The following is a 19,961-nucleotide window of genomic DNA, read 5'->3' on the forward strand; positions in this document are numbered from 1 at the left end:
TACTATCTCATTTATCTCTCTCTTTCAAACATCTGTGATTCACTTAATCATTTTTTGCATTTTTGTCTATTTTGTTTAATTTTTTAGTATGTATTTTAAAATAGTTTTTGTGTTTTTAAATCTTTAGTTATATGTTTGAATTTGTGGTTTAACTTCCCCAGTTATTACTTCAGTTTTTGAATATAAATCCGATGATTTTTCATTCATTTGATTCTATCGTTGGAAATCTGCGTTGGGTTTTTTAAAAGTGTTCTCAACAATTTTTTCATCAAAATCTGACGTTTTGCTCCATCTATTTTTTATCTAACAAATTTAATCACAGCAAAATGACATCTAAATTATTTTTTTGCGACTAAAATTGACAAGGTTTGTCTGTAGCAAAAAACGATTGTCCAAAATTTTTTGGTCGTTTAAAAATGACTAAAAACAAAGGGGCTACGCTGTCACTTTTTGTAACACATCACTTTTTTGGTTCATTTTTTTCCTCCCAGAAACAAAAATGGGTAATGATCTAAGTATTATACCAACACACAAAACTGTGCAACCTTCTGAGCCCCAATTTACTCCAAATGAAGAATATATTTCTTATTTGAAAGATATTGAACAAATTCTTATCAGTTTAAGTGAAAGTAATGTTGAATCACAAGCTCAATTAGCAATCAGTAAGTTCGATGTTAATTTTCCAGATTCTTTTAATCTTATTATTAGTAGATTAATTATTTCATCATATATTTCACAAAAGAAAGATATAAATGTAACACCATATATTGAATTTTTAAAGACAATGGAAGAGAAAGAAAAAGATATTAATACCAGTATTCACACAATAACAGATATTTTTATTTGGTATCTTCAACATTCGGTTCAACAATCAAATTATTTTTTACAAAATATGTTAGAACAAAATTTGTGCAAACCAAAAATCATCAAAAACATCAACTCTCCTTATTTTTTTCATATGAAGACTAAAGAAGAAATTCATAGAATAGGTATACGCAAGCCACCACGTTTTTACCATGATTTTCTTTCAAGTATTCAAACTCTTGAAAAAGATGATTGGAAACTTCATAAAGAATTAATTCACAAAGGAGTTAATCCATCTGAGATTGCAATAATAATTCGAAACGATGATGTTAAAAAGCTACAAGAAATATCTTCGCAAAATAATTTTGATTTCAACCAAAAGGTGGAACCATCTCTTTATGAAAGATATAATTATATTAATTTTTCTGAAGTATCTCTTATTGAATATGCAGCATTCTTCGGCTCGATTGAATGTTTTAAGTTTTTAATGTTAAATAACTCTTCTTTGGATAAATGTGGTAAATATGCAATTGCAGGTGGTAACTTAGAAATAATTCATCTTTGTGAACAAAGTCATTCTACATTTGCAGATTCATTAGATGCAGCTATAATTTTTCATCGAAATGATATATTTAAATATTTATATGATCACAATATTGGGAATATCAAAAAATTGGAATTATATGGAAGAATTTGTATTGAAAATAATAATTTTGAGATTTTATCATATTTGGAAGAAAAAGGAATTAAAATTACAGAACTAATGCCTTGCATAGCAGCAGAAAATGGAAATTTATTTTTAATAAAACACTTTATTGGTGAAAATCAATATCCGAATAATATTTTGGGTTATTCTGCATCTTTTGGAAGTGCAGAACTTGTTAAATATATTCTAAAGCAAAATGGAATTAACATAAATACGAAACATGAAGTTTATTTAAATATTCCTATATTATTTAAAAATATTTGGAATTTTTTCATAACATTTAAAACAGCACTTATGATTGCTTGTGAAAAATGTCATTATGAGGTTGTAGAAGTTCTTCTTAAAGAAGAAGGAATCGATATAAATGCTAAAGATATTTACATTTTTCATTTGATTTATAATTGATTCCTTCAATGTTTTAACAAAATATTTAAACTTTTTTGTTGTTTTTTGGAACAGCACTTATGAAAGCATGTGAAAGTGGAAATTGCAAAATTGTAAAATTACTTCTTAAGCAAAAAGGAATTGATCTTAATGCTAAGAATGTTTTAATGGTTAATTTATATTTTATTCCTTAAATTTTATACTTAATAATATTTTTTGAAATTTATTCATTTTATTGATGTCAGCATTTCTGTATGCATGCAAAAATGATAAAATAAAATTAATTAAATTACTATTAGAACAAGAAGGTATTGATATAAATGCAAAAAATGTCTTTTAGTTTATTCTAATGCATTTTTTCCATTGTATTTGGAATACAAATATAATTCTTTTTACAGCACTCATATTTGTATCAGCTTTCGGATACTGTGATATTCTCAAATTATTACTTAAACAAAAAGGTGTTAATATTAATGAGAAAAATGTCTATTTAAATGAATTAATTTTTGTTAACAAAATTTTATATTTAAAGTTTTTATTTGTTTCTCCACTTATTATTGCATCTCAAGAAGGTAATGTAGAAATTGTTAAAATCCTTCTTGAACAAGATGGCATTGACATAAATTTAAAAAATGTTTCTCTGTTTTATTTATAATATGTTGATGTAACTTGATGTTTTAAGATAGAATTTGGAAATTATTCAAAACATTTGAAACAGCTCTTATAAGGGCATCTCAAACAGGCAAAACAGAAATAGTTAAACTCCTTCTTGAACAAAAAGGAATTGATGTTAATATTAAAGATATTTATATATTTTATTGAAAATTTAGCATATTAATTTTATGTTTCAAATTAATGTTTGAAATTTATTTAAATTTTTTCGAACAGCACTTATGTGGGCAACGCAAAAAGGCAATAATGATATAGTAAAATTATTCGTTGAAAGAGGAAATAATTAAATTTGGATACTTGGTGAACTTATTTTTGGTTCTGGATTAATAAATAAATTTTAAAATATATCAATTTTTTGTACATGAATTTTATTGTGTGATTTTTTCACGAGATGTTAGCAAATTTATATACACAATAAAGATAAAAATATAAATATATGTGAGCATTAAAATTTAAAGAAACATTAAAAGTTTAACATTTATGTAAAAATATTCAATTAGAAATTCTGTTGTGCAGGATATTTTGTTCTGCCGTATAAAGCGTCGACAGGTGAATCCAAGTACTTCTTCCTTGAATTTCTGAAGCACGCCGGATAAGACTTTTGACTTCTTGAAAAGACTTCGTTGAATATGTTTGGTGATGGTTCATATGGATGGATGAACATGCATTTATTTCCAATTTGACACTCTTTGTATTTAAGAACATTGTAGCAAATCGCAGAAGAGATACGCGCAACAGGTGATAATGAAACATGTATTTTTCTGCCGGCATAATATTGTCCATCAAGGGCCATCTGAGCAGCATATGCTGCGTCGGATTCATGGAAAATTGCAATGATGTTCCCGAATAAATTATCTGATTTGTTACCGGCTATTACCATATCATCTAATAATCCGAATTCCATTAACATAATAGAAACATCTAAAAACACCGCATCAATAAGGCGTTGCTTTGTATTATCATCAATCTCTAAAACACCTTTAGGAAGCATTCTTAGAAATAGATCGGGATCTGGAAAAATATGATGAAGAATGATTGTCCGACTTAATGGTGCATTTCTATGTGTTTTATTACACACATCTAGGTTTGGACAACACCCTATTTTTTCATAAAATTCGCAATATGTTGTATCTTTTGTATCATCTATTTCCATCTTCTTCTTTTTGGGGACGATAGAGGCATTCAGTTTATTTTACGGCTTCCTGATTATCAAAAAGTTAATCAGCACTTTTAGTATGACATATTTATTTTCATTGAATTTTTCTGCCTTTTCCCTCACAATGCAATGGGCGAAACCAGATCTTTCTCATCATTGCACTGAAACAACAATGTCTGTACTTTCTTTATGTAACTTTGGTGTTGAGAGTCCCCACTTATTGGCAATTGGTGGGAATTTAGGAACAATTGATGTTATTGATTTAAAAAACCGAAGCTCACTTGCATCTTTTGTTGAAATGCACCAAAGCAATGTCCTTGGTGTAGAGTTTCATCACAAAGATCATTTAATCAGTTATGACAATTTTGATTTTTTACATATTGATCTTGAAACAAGTAATAGATCACAAATATTTGGAACAGAAAAATCAGTCAATGGATTTACTTTTTCCTCTGCAAATTCCCCAATTATTGCATTTTCCAATGAAAACTTATATCTATGCGATTTACGCTCAGCTCCTACAGAACTTATGGAAAACCCAAGAGGCGAAATAACAGAGCTTTGTCTTCTTCCTGATGACTTTACACTTACTGCTATTCAAGCCAAAAGTCTTGTTATCACCGATTTACGACGACCAGACAAATTTTATTCTTTAAACCTTCCTCAATCCTTTGAAAAGCTTACGTGTAATTCTCATTATCTTGCAGCTATTTCTAGTGATCCTGTATTATATTCATTTGAACTTCCTCTTTGTCCAGCCATTCCTAAACAACTTCTAGTGTTTGATAGCGGATACATCATCAAACCATCCTTCTTTGGTGACTTAATTCTTACGCCTGACGCATCAGGAGCGATATACGCAATTGAGCCGGAAACCGTCGAAATTGATGTGCTAACCGTCGACCAGCAAGGGCCGATTGTTTCCATCACTTCTAATTCGTCTGAGATTGCTATTTCATATGAGGATGACATATATGTGTTTTCCTCATTTCCTTTTGAAGATAATTTAATTCGTCCACGTATTGATGATGAAGACGATTTATTCTTCCCATCAGATTTTGTCGAAGAGGAAGAAGAACAGTCTGATTGGACAACTCAGAACAATGAAATAGTAATTGAATCAGGTGAATGTACATATGAAAAATACGGATATTTCGATCAACAAATATTCGTTTGTTATACATGTATGGCTAAAGAAAATGGACGTCTTTTCGGTATATGTGAACAATGTGCTAAGATATGCCATGATGGACATGATGTTCATGCAATCGGATCTCGAAGAAGATTTAGATGTGATTGTGGAAATGACAGAGCACATGGAAATTGCCGTAATATGTTTGAACCAAAGACAACAGAGAATCCAAGAAATCATTATAATCATAACTTTAATGAAAAATGGTGTTATTGTGATAAGCCAGATGACCGAACTGAGCCTATGGTTCAATGCATTTGCTGTGACGATTGGTATCATCATACATGCATTGGGATGTATAGTGAAAACAGATGTATTTTATTGGAAATGTTCCCTCAATTGGACGATTGGGTTTTTGTATGCAATAACTGCTCCGATACAAGATTGAAGTTTTTAAACGGCTTCAGAGATGGTGAAATACCAAGTGAAATTCGGGAGTACGTTTACGAGATGCAAAGAGATTTTGGTATTGATCCAAATGATGGCGATGAAAATAAGGAAGGCGTAGGATTTAGACTTCTAGGTGGTAGGTGGATAAGCAAAGAACAATTTTCTTCATTTGCTGGAAAATATGAAGAATATGATAAAGAATTTGGTGATTTTGATACAACAGAAGAAGACCTTGCGTTACCAAAAACAAAGAAACAAGAAGCTTTTGCAAAGATTTTCAAGGATTTATACACAAATATGTTCCGAAATGTATCAGGAAATAATAGAACTATAATACAAAGGTCTGATGTTCAAGAGGCAATAAGCCAAAGTGTTTCAAGATTTATGAGACAACAAAGAGATCCCGATGAAGAATAATTATTAATTGTTAGTAAATTTAAATTAATTTTTGATGTTTTTCATGTAAATGTAAAACAATAGTGTGGTTTTCTTCTTTATCATATGTAATTAAGATAAAAGAAGATGTAAAGTTAGTTAAACAAATGTTTGGTAATTCAATGGTTTACATTTGTGTAAGCACGTTACTGTCCACATCACATGTCCCTTCTTGCATTGAATTTTATTGTAAACACAAAAATAATAAATGGAGAAAATTGATAAGGATCTCATAGTTTTCGAATCAAATAATACTGATAATCATCAAGGCACAAGGAGCGGACCTTCTCCCGATGTTTTTCATACAGAAAATAAATCAAATTTTGATTACAACTTTAAACAAAAGAAATCTGATGGAGACCAAGCACGGGTTAGTAGGACTCCCATTAAAATGCGCCGTAATAAATTTTTAGAAAAACCGCCAAATGCAAAACATCTCATGAAAATGGTTCCAAGTGAAGAAATATTAATACCATCTAATTCAAGTATGGAAATTAGTGAACCAGTTCCACCTCGTCCCACAAAATTTTTAGATAAAGAAGATTCTTTATTAGATTTATCCCTTATTGAAATTCCTAAATCACCACCCACTCAATCCCCGCAATGGGTACTTAATATTCTCAGTCGTATTTCCAATCTCCTTTCAAATCAAGCCTCGATTACCATTCATCGCTCCAAACTTTTTTCATTATTTGATGATTTCCGTTCACTATCACGTAATTTTTTCCCTAATACTTTACTTGATTCATCTATTTTAGGACCTGCGTGTCATTTATTTGTTGAAACTCTTGAAAAAGCGCGCCAACTTGTATACAATTGTTCTGCATCGCATTGGAGTCAATCCGCCATTATGTGGCATACTAATTATGCGTGCACGTCCATACGACGCATTCGCGAAGACACTAATGAATGTCTTATTTCATTACAATGTCAAAATGCCCCAAATTTCATTAAATCGGACGAAGAACTTAAAGCGCAAAACAACGTCGATTTACTTCGTTTAAAAGGCACATTAATGAATTATCTAACACGTGTTGATGAACAAGAGAACAAAACTCCGAAAATGGAACAAATTGAACAATTAATTAAAGAACGAATTCGTTCCATTGGACCAATTGAAGGACTTTATGATGGACCTGCAGTAGTATCGATTCCACCATTTTTACCCTCGAAACTTAACTTAGTTTTAAAGCACGAAGATTTCGAACTTGGTAAAATCATTGGGAGTGGAACTTTTGGATGTGTTTATCGTGGAATCTTAAAATCGACGAATCAGAAAGTCGCAATTAAAGTGTTAAACACGAATTCATTAGGCGGACGACAATTAGAAACATTTAAACGAGAAGTATGGACAATGGCCAATTTAAATCATCCGTCCATATTACGATTATTAGGTGTAACACTTACTGCACCATTTTGTATTGTTACCGAACTATTAAAATGTAGTTTATTTGATAAGATGAAATATCTCTCAGCTACAAAGAAGTCAATTATTGCATGTAAAGTCTCACAAGCTATGGAACAATTACATTCGGCAAGAATTATACATCGCGATTTAAAAAGCGCAAATATATTATTAGATGATGATGACCTTCCACGCGTTTGTGATTTTGGATTAGTCGGATTTAAAACAGGTGGAACTAAAACAGGTTTCATAGGTACAGCACAATGGATGGCACCAGAAATATTACGTTCATCACCATTTTATGATGAGAAAGTAGATGTATATAGTTTTGGGATTCTTTTATGGGAACTTTTGACATTATCTGTACCATATAATGGTATGACACAAGATCAAATGGTTATGTCTATCATTGAACATGGCGCACGACCTGAAATACCATTAAATGCAGGTCCGCCTAAATTAATTAACTTAATGAAAAGATGTTGGAGTGAAGATCCGATTGAACGTCCTTCATTTCAACAAATATCAATAATATTATATTCTCCTGATGTTCATTTCATTGGCACGAATGAAATTGAATTTTCGGAAAAGACTCCACATGAATCACTTTCATCAAGTATAATTTCTGCGTTTGATACATGTAATTGGAAATTACTTGATGAATTAATATTAGAAATTACTCCGGAAAAGTTCGACGAAGATAATGAATTAATTGATACTATTGTTTCATTGTTTCCGAACTTCGATAGTGAACGCCAAGCGAATATTATATTACATTTACCACAAATGGTTGACTTACAATCATTTTTATGTTTAAAAGGATATCAATTCATTGTGAGTTTGTTCTCTTATACAAGTATAGTGATTGAAGCTATAGTTAATACCTTGAAAACACTCGATTTATCATCGAAAGGTTTCCGACAAGTGAAACTTTTGAACACTATTGCGCATTCTAAAAACGAAGCTGCATTAGAACTATGTATTGACTTATGTCAATTCTTTGATATTGCGAAATATATCACCGAAAATGATTTACCAATACCTTATGAAGGATTGTTAACATTGTTATTATATAAACAATTGTTGTCTTTCCAAGAATTAAGGTCGAAAATTAGCCACTTTAATCAGCCTTTGTTCTTGGCAAGATTATACATATTACAAAACCCAATTTTGGTATGCGAATGTTTGATGAATTATACGTTTCTGATGGAACAATCAAATATTATAGTGAAGTTGAATTTGATCCCTTTGTTCATCGAAACTAGTAAAATTACTGATCAGGCATTGCATATATTGGCTAAAATGTTCGTAGTATGTACAATCGATCAGTTGTCGAATTATAGACAAATGATAGCGGAAATGGTAAGAAAACATAAGAATTTCTTCGATCAGGAAAACATTTTGTTGAAGTTACTGTCATTGGAAAAAATTAATGTTAGTAAATAAATATCATGGATTAATTGCGTTAAATGAGATTACATATTATGTGTTTGTTCCTTTTAAAGATTTACTGAAAATGAATAATTTTATATATCAATAAAATGAATAATATTCATTTGTTTCTAAAATATCTTTTATATATTAAACAAATAAAATGCAATTTTTCCTTGAGAAAACTTTAAAAATTCTGTGGATAACATTAAGAACGGATTTTTAAAGAAGAAACGCAAAATTCTTTCTTCATGAAATAAAAAGTGACGTTTTAACAGTCAGACCAAAAAAACACTTTTTTAAAGTGTAATAGAAAAGTGACGAATTGATAATTTATGTCAACTGCTGTTCCAAATAATAATCAATCAATTGTAAGACAGTACATTCACCCATCGCATTTTTGCTTGCCTGTGCAAAAAAGAGATTTACAAAAAATGAAAATTCCTTTTGTTATTGGTGTAACTCCATTTCCAAAAGGAGCTCCAAACCCTCCAGTAGCACCTTATAAATTCCAAAGAGCACCTATTTGCAGAAGATGTCACGGTCTTGCAAGTAATATGTTTATTCAATGTCCAGATGGTAATTATCTGTGTCAAATATGCTCTAAGAAATCTAAACTCCTTTTGGGTCCAAATATGGTTTCTGAGTCACCACAATTCAAAGAAAATGTTTACGACATTAATTTCCCAGATTCACCACAAAGAGAAGCCAATTTCAAAGGAGTTCAACTTGAAAGCAAGCTCCACTTACTTGTTATTGAAAAGACACAAGCGACATGTGATAATAATCTTTTTATGAATACATTAACTAACTTTAGTCAAAAAATCGATAAAATTGAAGATGGCTTTGTATCTGTTTTCACATTTGATGAAACATTAACTGTTCCTCTTGTTAAAGAAACTTCTTTTTCACTTCAATCATATTGTGATTTAGATGGTGCTATTCTCCCAGATGCTAAAAAGCTTTTCTTCGACCTTAGCCGACAAAAAGAACTATTCTTTTCATACATAAACCTTCTCCTTCGCCTCCAACCACGTAAACCGTCGCTTAACGTCTTCAATGTTGTCTTAACGGTCTCCACTTTTAGCAGCAAACTTGGAATTTCATCTTTAATCGTTACTTCTTTAAATCCTATTGGTACATCCGATAAATATCGCGAGTTAGGACTTCAATCTCTAAAAATTTCGTCACCACTTAACATATGTTGTGTAACTCCTCTACAATACCAACCCGATTATACTCCTTTATCAGAACTTTCATTGATTTCTAATGCTCATGTTTCTATCTATACCCAAGATCAACTTGATACGTTACCAAATATATTTGTTGATACATTATTTCGACCAAAATATTCCAATACCTTTATATATGCTGTTGTGCCACCACAGTTTAAGATCGTTGACATCAAAGGCCCAGGTCTTCGACGGTCTGACAAATCTTTTGTCATTCCATCCATTCAAGAGGACGACACCATCTACTTTTATCTTGACTATGATGTCTCCAGGCTTGACATGACCTCACCCTCTGTTCAATTTCAATTTCGATATTATGATGGATATCATCAACGAATTGCGCGAATCATGTCATTCAACTTTTCACTGTCAGACAACATGCATGCTACCTCCATTAACTGTGATTATGATGTTTTCATCTCGAGTGCCATTATATCTTCCATTGATAAAGCTCGTGAAACTGATGATCCGCAATCAGCGTTAACTGAACTTAATAATTTGCGTAATAATTTCTTCAATGATAACTTTGCCAAACTATTTTTATATAATCAGCCATCTTTTATACTTGAGAAAGTTCTCAAATCATTTAACAACGCTGTTAAACTTTTGACAAGCGATAACTTCTCATATTTGATGGGTAATTCACCATATAATATATCACTTTTCTTTGTGCCAATTGCATACACATTTAACTTAAATAGCGTCGAAATGAAAGGGCCATTCACATTACCAAGCGTAGGACTCCAAACCGGTGCAATATATGTGAAGTTGTCGAGCGAAAGAGCTGCGATATTACTCGCAAAGGATGAAAACGTGCAGCAATGGGCGGAGGCTGTGAACGCGCCACCAGTGAGTGAGCTAATAGCGCAGGTATGCCAAGAAAGAGTTATAGAAATATTGTCGCCATTGACATCGGCAAAACATCCAATGTATCAACATATAATGAAATGTATGTTACCTTAAAATAAATAAATAAATTTTTATGATGTAAATGTAAATCAGATTTTGATGGTCCGTTCTCGTTTTTTGCATTGTTTGTCATTTTATAATATTTTATGTTATTTCCAAAGATTATATTGAATCTTAATAATATTATAAAGTATTAGTATTACATAGAGGGCGTTAAAAAAAAAGTTGAGTGAAAATCAGTAAATTTTTTGTTTTTCTCAGTGAATATTCAATATTTTTTAAAAAATATCTTCTAGAGAAGTTGTTTTTACTATTTTCTACTGGGAATATAATATCGATCGAAAAAAATAGTGGCTTTTTGAATAGTATTGATCGGTAAGTGAGCGTAAACAAACACATATATCTTGGGAAAAAATCGAGTTCAAGAATAAAACATTGTTCCTTTTACTTCATAAGTACGTTAATATTATATATAAAATTAAAGCAAATTTGAGAAAATATTTTAATTTCTTGGAAAACATCACCTACATAACTACAACACAATGACTAACCTAATGCCCTCACTTAGTATTGGTATATATAAAATATAAAATATTTAATATCTTTGATTATGTGGATTTGGTATCGTTCAAAAATGCACGTTAAGAAAATTCAGTAACGTTCGAAACAGAGTTAAATGCCGAATGATGATACTACCACCATAAATACAGGAGATAAAAAGTTGAACGATCTATCAACCTGCTTGAAATTCCTAATTGAGCTTGAGAAAATTGTATTCAGTTTAACCGAAGAAAACTACCAGGTGTCGGTTAAAAAAGTATTGGAATTATTTGATACAAATTTTCCAAACACATTTAATATTATTATAAGTAAATTAGTTTATAATACATTTTCATCACCAAAACATAAATATGATATTTACTTAAATTTTTTAAAAACACTTCAAACAAAAGAAGAAGAAATTAATCAAAAATCATTAATTTAATATCAATTTTTATAAAACGTATATCTACAATGAGCACACAAGAATCATATTATTTAATAGAGAAAATGATTGAACAAAATTTAATTGATAAAAGTATTACTGAAAATATTAATTCAAAATATTTTGCTCATTATAAAACAAAAGAAGGAAATCAAAAACAAACCCACATGACATTTGGCTCTAATGGAAATGACCCAATTAAAAAATACTTTTTGGATCATTATGATGAACTTTCAAAGAATGATTGGGAACTTCATAAGAAATTAATTGAAGAAGGACATAATCCGATTGAAATTGCAAAAATAATTCGAAAAGATGAAATAGAAAACCTTCAAGAAATTTCATCACAAGCAAATTTTAATTTTAATCAAACAATTGAACCATCACTTTATGAAAGATGTTCATTTATTAATCATGAAAATGTTACATTAATTGATTATTCAGCATTTTTTGGATCGGTTAAATGTTTTAAATATTTACTTATGAACGGTGCAAATGTCGAAAATACAGGTAAATATGCAGTTGCAAGCGGAAATCTTGAAATTATTCATTTATGTGAACAAAATCATTCATTATTTAGGGGTGCATATTGTGCAGCAATTATGTTTCATCAAAATGATATCTTTAAATATATTTATGAGAATAAATTAGAAAAAATACAATCAATACCAAAAATATCTGAAGATAAAACTAATAATTTGATAAGTTTTTGTATTAAAAAAGATAATTATGAAACTTTAGCATTTTTGTCTGAAATAGGAATTAATGTTAATGCTGATGATATAAATGTATCAGCAAGAAATGAGAATTTATATCTCGTGAAATATTTCCTTCAAAATAATCAAATTCCAAAAGATATTTTGCCATTTGCTTCAGAATCAGAAAATATCGAACTTGTGAAATATGTTTTAGAACAAAAAGAAATTGATGTTAATGCAAGAATTATCCATTTGAAGAATTTAAAATATGTTTTAATAATTTTATATATGTTTTAATAATTTGAAACAGCACTTCATATTGCAGTTAGAAATAATAATATAGAAATAGTAAAATTACTTTTAGATAAAGAAGGAATTGATGTTAATGCAAAAAATATTCATTTGAATAATTTTATATATGTTTTAATAATTTGGAATATGTTTTAATAATTTGGAATATGTTTTAATAATTTTGGATATGTTTTAATAATTTTGGATATGTTTTAATAATTTCATATATGTTTTAATAATTTGAAACAGCAATTCATATAGCAGTTAGAAATAATAATATAGAAATAGTAAAATTACTTTTAGATAAAGAAGGAATTGATGTTAATGCAAAAATTATTCATTTGAATAATTTGGAATATGTTTTAATAATTTGGAATATGTTTTAATAATTTAGAATATGTTTTAATAATTTTGGATATGTTTTAATAATTTTGGATATGTTTTAATAATTTTATATATGTTATAATAATTTAAAATATGTTTTAATATTTTGAAACAGCAATTCATATAGCAGTTAGAAATAATAATATAGAAATAGTAAAATTACTTTTAGATAAAGAAGGAATTGATGTTAATGCAAAAATTATTCATTTGAATAATTTTATATATGTTTTAATAATTTGGAATATGTTTTAATAATTTAGAATATGTTTTAATAATTTTGGATATGTTTTAATAATTTTGGATATGTTTTAATAATTTTATATATGTTATAATAATTTAAAATATGTTTTAATATTTTGAAACAGCAATTCATATAGCAGTTAGAAATAATAATATAGAAATAGTAAAATTACTTTTAGATAAAGAAGGAATTGATGTTAATGCAAAAAATATTCATTTGAATAATTTTATATATGTTTTAATAATTTGGAATATGTTTTAATAATTTGGAATATGTTTTAATAATTTTGGATATGTTTTAATAATTTTGGATATGTTTTAATAATTTCATATATGTTTTAATAATTTGAAACAGCAATTCATATAGCAGTTAGAAATAATAATATAGAAATAGTAAAATTACTTTTAGATAAAGAAGGAATTGATGTTAATGCAAAAATTATTCATTTGAATAATTTTATATATGTTTTAATAATTTGGAATATGTTTTAATAATTTAGAATATGTTTTAATAATTTTGGATATGTTTTAATAATTTTGGATATGTTTTAATAATTTTATATATGTTATAATAATTTAAAATATGTTTTAATATTTTGAAACAGCAATTCATATAGCAGTTAGAAATAATAATATAGAAATAGTAAAATTACTTTTAGATAAAGAAGGAATTGATGTTAATGCAAAAAATATTTATATGAATAATTTGTAATATGTTTTAATAATTTGTAATATGTTTTAATAATTTGAAATATGTTTTAATAATTTAAAATATGTTTTAATAATTTGAAACAGCACTTCATATAGCAGTTAGAAATAATAATATAGAAATAGTAAAATTACTTTTAGATAAAGAAGGAATTGATGTTAATGCAAAAACTATTCATTTGAATAATTTTGGATATGTTATAATAATTTAAAATATGTTTTAATAATTTGAAACAGCAATTCATATAGCAGTTAGAAATAATAATATAGAAATAGTAAAATTACTTTTAGATAAAGAAGGAATTGATGTTAATGCAAAAAATATTCATTTGAATAATTTAGAATATGTTTTAATAATTTTATATATGTTTTAATAATTTTATATATGTTTTAATAATTTGGAATATGTTTTAAGAATTTAGAATATGTTTTAATAATTTGAAACAGCAATTCAAATTGCACAACAAAAAGGTTACACAGAAATTGTAAATTTACTTCATGCAAAAAAAACAAAAAATTCTAAATGTCATCTTCAGTAACATCAAATCATCAATTTCAACAATAAATGGTAATGAGGCATATATTGCTATTAATCAAAATCAACTCGAAGGTCGGATGTTCACAGAAAACAATAAAAAAAAATGTAAACATAATATAGCTAAACTCTTTCGTTGCCACCTGAAATTCTAAAAATATGGCAAGAACGTATATGTTTTTCGAAAAAATGACAACACACCTTTTTTAAAAAGTGACTACAAAAAAAAACTCTATCGGAGCGGTTATTTTCGTAATCACAAAAAGTTGTTGTCATATAAAAGTGACTTTTTTGAATTCTTCCCTCAAAACGTAATAAAATTAATGTTTGATTTCTGAAAGCTCTTTATGCCACCGCATGAGTAGAAATATTTTTTCTATTTTTTAAAATTGTGATATAATATTAGATTCCTCATTCGACAAACTTCGATATTTGACTGAGTCTGTTGCCATATTTGAGAGCTATCGTTACCACATTTAATATACAATTTAATTTACTAAGTTTGTTGCCATTTTGACTAATAGATTTTAAATTGCTATGCTTGCTCAGCGCGACTTAGTCAAAATGGCAACAAACTTAGTGAAAATTATTCAAATATATCAACAAACTTAGTTAAAACTGAACGATGAGATGTTGGAAATTGTTTTGGTTTATTCTTCAAAAATTAGCGTTTTTTTAATTAATGGAATGTTTCTTAAGGATTTGTGATATGAAAAATGAGCGTTGCCACATGGCAAAAGATTTTGGAAATGGCGTGTTAATCGGATCGAAAATCATAACTAAATACCCCAATAGTTCGATAAATTTCTTCATCAATGAAGGAAAGACTGTTTCTCCTCGTAACGTTGTTATGGTTTAGTTAGATCCAAAAATCGTTCAGCTCGATATTTTCCATGTTGAATTAATGTGTTAAGTTGCGAATGTAAAACTTGTGCAGGAATTTCAAACTTTCCATCCCATTCCGGGTGAAGAGATGATTGAGATTCAAGAACACCAAGGGTTCGAAGATGTGAAATTAATGAAATTAAGATGTCTGGTGATATGTAACTGTGATCAGGAAAATACATTTTACCAAATGTCACAACACGAGCAATTGGAATGCGCGTTTTCTCATTTTTTTATATTCTGGAGAATCAATAAAGAGCTCTTTATCTCCAACGAGACAGATCTGTCAATATCTACCTTACTAGAGAATTGTTTGTGGCGAGACATTAGATCCACAATAAATTAAGTAAATATCAATTCCTTTTTACTCAAGAAAAAATTTAATTTTATTTGATCTTTACATGTAGCTCTACATAGCAAAAATGTAACAAAACGCCTTAAAATAGTTATTTTCGATAAAGTGCTCAAGAATTGAATGGAGTGAAATTAAAAATGAAAAACAATTTATTTAATGTATAATCTGTTAGTTTTCTCGTTTTGGTCCTCTTAGCGATTGTGAAAAATCAACAAGCACTTGTCTATTATCTATTATTGCTCTACGCATTTTCAAAAAAGCATTTTCAGCATCTGATGCTTTTTCGAAATCTACAAATCCATAGCAAAGTGATTCGCCAGTTACTTTATCTCTAATCAAGTCAACTCTTTTCACTTCTCCAAATCTAGAGAATACAATTTTAAGCCCATCTTCTGTTGTTATCGGACTTAGTTTACAAACAAAAAGTGACGTATCAGGCGGTTTTTGATCGGCGTCGGGAATGTCACCTAACAATTCAAGGATTTGGGCATTTTGGCGTGCCTGGATTTTACTCATTTCTTCTTGGAATTGACTTTCACTCATATCTCGAATCACTTCATCATCTTCTAAACGATCTCTTTCTTTTATTCTTTCATATGGTTGGAAATTTAATGATGATAAATCAGGCGGATCTGGAAATGGATCATAAAGGACCCGCGTTTCGAGAATCCTAATATTACGAATTGGTCTGTTTTCTTTGTCAACGGCTTCTCTAGCAATACCTTGAATTAATTCGAAATTTTCTGAAACTTCACCAAAAATCGATCTTTTATCATCAAACCGAGAAAGATTTGAGCCAAGAGTAATGAAAAAATCTGATGTGTTTTTGTTTGCTCCTTCATTACATGTGCTTAAAATTCCAGCTTTTGAATGTGTTAATTTTTTTGATATTTCGTCTGGAATATATGCATTTTCTCCAGTCATAAGGGAGTATATTGTTGTTCCTCCCTTGCAAGGGAGTTGTTCTAATTTAATAAAGAAATTTTCTATAATTTGGCTGAAAATTGAATTTTTGTACCATCCGATTTTACATAATTTTAAAAAATTGAATCCAAGCATTGGGGCAGATCTTAAGTATAAGTCAACAACAAATGTTCCTCGTGTTGTAACAAAAGCGACTGACATCTCTGCTTATGAGGCCGTTTATTTGATAAACGTTCTCTTTGTCACTTTTATTAATAAACGGCTACAACATGAAATCGAATTCAGACTTTGTTTTACATTTAACAGAAGCACAAGTAAGAGAGGTTTTTGAAAAAATTATGAAGGATGAACGGGAAAAATTAATTAATGCTGAATGTGAAACTGAATTTGTTTCAAAATCTGATTTAAAAGAAATTAATAATGAAAGCAGTCACTCACAAAAAAAAGAAGAATATATAATTGAAAATAAAGAAATTTATAAACCAAAACAATCTCCAAATAAAAGAAAAATTAGAAGAAAAATTCCATCATCGTCTGCTTTTGATGATTATTGTCTACTAAAAACCAACAAGAAAACAAAAGAAGAAATAAATGAAATTGTAAAAAGACTTACTCAACCACCTCAGCCTAAAAAAATTGAAGATTCCAATATCAAGAAGCCTCAAAAAAAATCCAAACAATATATTGAAGAAATGTGTAGGCGTCTCTCTGAACCACCTAAATCAACGCAACAAGAAACATCATCGAAAAAGCAAACCAAGCGTAAATCAGATTCACAAATTTTTGAACGTCTCTATAATTCATCTGAAGAAAAAGAGAAAAAGATCAAAGAACTTAAAAGAGAACAAGAAGAACAAGAAATCAAAGAATATGTTGATACGAGACCAAAAAGCAACAAAAAATCGAAAGAAATTTTTGAAACGAAACTCATCGAATACTTTAATACCATTTGTGGTGAAATTAATGAAATTACTTTTGAAGACTTTCTGACTCTTATTAAAAAACTAAACCTTATACCTAATAATGTTAATTCGCTTCAAAATCAGCCAATAATTTATGAAGCTTCAAAGTCATGGATACTTAGAACTAACGATGATGAATCAATTATTTATGATGGACAAAAGTTTAAATCATCAACAATAGAAGCTATCCAACATGCAAATAAAGGGAAACAAAATAAATTCGAACTTTATGTTGTTCAATGTTTAATGGAATCGATTTCACAATCAAAAAAGAAAAAAACTGAAACCGAAAAAAACGATAAAACCGTAGAAAATAAACCAATGAAACAGAAAACGATTAAAAGACTTTCAAAAGCAAAAAATCCTCAAAAGAAACATTTATTACCGAAATACAAAGAACATCCAAAATATATCTCAATTGGTGATGAACCACCACCAGTTCCACCACCAGAAATGACAAATAAGATATTACATGACTCAAAATTAGGAAATCTTCCATTTGAGCAACGCGAAGAAGAATTAATGAAAAAACGAAGTTATAACATGCTTAAAATAGAAGAAGAAATGTATCATTTCGATGAAATTAAAGCAAAACCTGCACCAAAATTGTCACCCAAAATGCAACAAAAACTTGATGAATATAAAATGATGAAAGAAGAAGCAAAAAATAAAAAAGAATTAAATAGACCAAATATTACAAGTTATGAAGAATACCAAAACATAAAGAAAACATATGACATGGCAAATAGACCAAATGGTTGGAATGAGCATATCGAAAGAATTAGAGTTTCTTATCAAAAAAATGAAAATATGAAGAAACACAATGAAAATGATGAATTATAAAATCATTTAATGTTTTGTTTAATAAAAATGTTTTAAGTTTCGCATATTAAATTTAATTTTAGTTTAAAATAATTATTAAACAGGACATTAATTACAGGAAAAAATGTTCAATAATTTATAAAGTATTTCTTTTATGTTTAATACCCAAAAATAAACATTTTTATTGAGTGTGAAATTAAAAGAAGTTTTCAATACATTTTTATAAAAACATATTTATTCATGGTTATTAGATAATTGCACATTATTAATTTTTTCCATGCACAACTTAGCACTTAATCTTGTCGCATCAATTTGATCTGTTTCAGCATTTTTTATTAATTTTTGAAGCATTTCTTTAATATCATTTGGTGGACTTTTTAGTATTAAATCTGAAAACGTCATCAAAAAAGAACATTTTATAAATGAATTTCCGTTTTCGAATTTATTTATGATAAAATGAATAACATTTTCATTAAACCAATTCCAACCAAATATCGAAACATACTCAACAATAAATTTACCTGCTTCAATTCTTTCATTAAACGGAGCAGATATTGTCAATTCCAAAATTTTATTTTTAATTTCAAATGTTTCTTCGATAAAATTTTTCCAATTTTCTGATTTCATTAATTTTATACAAATTTTAATACGTTTAATTCGAAACAAAACATTTTTAGAATCTAATAATGAAATCAAAGCTTCTTTAATAATATCTTTATTAATACTTTCATTATTTAAATATGGAACAATTTTTTTTAGTATTAAATATTTCAAGTTTTCGATTTGATGTAATTTTAAAAAACTTAAATATTGATTAAATTTATTATGAAAAGAAGCTTTTGGATAATATTTTAATAGTGAAGACCAAAGTTTTATTGATAATGCTCGAATGTTCTCATTAAAATCATTCATGCCGTTTTGGAAAATCGAAAAAATATTATTCAAATCAGATTCCAAAAAATAATTCACAGATAACGAAAGAGATTTTAAACCAAGCGCTTTAACTTGATTTATTTTATCTTGACTCAATGCTATTAAAGGTTGCGCAAAAATTCGTGGCTTAGAAGAAGATTTAACAAAAGAAAAACAATTCTCAGCAAATGCATAACGAACATACCATGAAGTATCATTCGAACACTCAATTAAATGTTCGGCATTTGGATATATATGAAAATATATTTTTGGTATCTTCGATACAATAGTTATCGATTTGGTTCGTACTTTATAATCGTTGTGTTTAAATGATGGGATTAATATTGTTTGAAGAAGTTCTTCCGGATTACGTGATATACGGATCAAATATTGAAGTGATTCTAATAACTGAAAAAGTATAAATGTATTATTGTGTTTCGATAAGGTTAAAACTTTTTGTTCAATTTGTGTCGAATTATTATGTTTTATAAATTGCGATAAATATGATTCCATACGGATTAATAAAACTTGTGAATTAATATTG

At 28.4% G+C, this 19,961-nt stretch overlaps 5 protein-coding genes across 5 annotated transcripts; 3 read left to right on the forward strand and 2 right to left on the reverse strand.

The window, feature by feature from the left end:
* Positions 1-3,062: 3,062 nt before the first annotated feature.
* On the reverse strand, positions 3,063-3,557 carry GO595_003815 (Splicing factor U2AF 23 kDa subunit; the record flags this gene model as incomplete). Its single annotated transcript, XM_067916877.1, has 1 exon — positions 3,063-3,557. The coding sequence occupies one exon, from the start codon at positions 3,555-3,557 to the stop codon at positions 3,063-3,065; it is 495 nt and encodes a 164-aa protein (XP_067776102.1).
* A 244-nt stretch (positions 3,558-3,801) lies between these two features.
* Positions 3,802-5,721, forward strand: GO595_003816 (putative E3 ubiquitin-protein ligase UBR7; the record flags this gene model as incomplete). The annotated part of the gene is made up of 1 exon (XM_067916879.1): positions 3,802-5,721. One exon carries the CDS (start codon positions 3,802-3,804, stop codon positions 5,719-5,721), a length of 1,920 nt encoding a protein of 639 aa, XP_067776103.1.
* A 409-nt stretch (positions 5,722-6,130) lies between these two features.
* Positions 6,131-10,770, forward strand: GO595_003817 (TKL family protein kinase; the record flags this gene model as incomplete). The annotated part of the gene is made up of 2 exons (XM_067916880.1): positions 6,131-8,199; positions 9,111-10,770. The coding sequence occupies 2 exons, from the start codon at positions 6,131-6,133 to the stop codon at positions 10,768-10,770; spliced, it is 3,729 nt and encodes a 1,242-aa protein (XP_067776104.1).
* A 5,195-nt stretch (positions 10,771-15,965) lies between these two features.
* On the reverse strand, positions 15,966-16,922 carry GO595_003818 (peptidyl-prolyl cis-trans isomerase-like 4; the record flags this gene model as incomplete). Its single annotated transcript, XM_067916881.1, has 1 exon — positions 15,966-16,922. One exon carries the CDS (start codon positions 16,920-16,922, stop codon positions 15,966-15,968), a length of 957 nt encoding a protein of 318 aa, XP_067776105.1.
* A 491-nt stretch (positions 16,923-17,413) lies between these two features.
* On the forward strand, positions 17,414-18,526 carry GO595_003819 (uncharacterized protein; the record flags this gene model as incomplete). The annotated part of the gene is made up of 1 exon (XM_067916882.1): positions 17,414-18,526. The coding sequence occupies one exon, from the start codon at positions 17,414-17,416 to the stop codon at positions 18,524-18,526; it is 1,113 nt and encodes a 370-aa protein (XP_067776106.1).
* Positions 18,527-19,961: the final 1,435 nt, after the last annotated feature.

Source organism: Histomonas meleagridis (genome assembly GCF_020186115.1).
Source record: "Histomonas meleagridis strain 2922-C6/04-10x chromosome Unknown contig_23, whole genome shotgun sequence".
Lineage (NCBI taxonomy): Eukaryota > Parabasalia > Tritrichomonadida > Dientamoebidae > Histomonas > Histomonas meleagridis.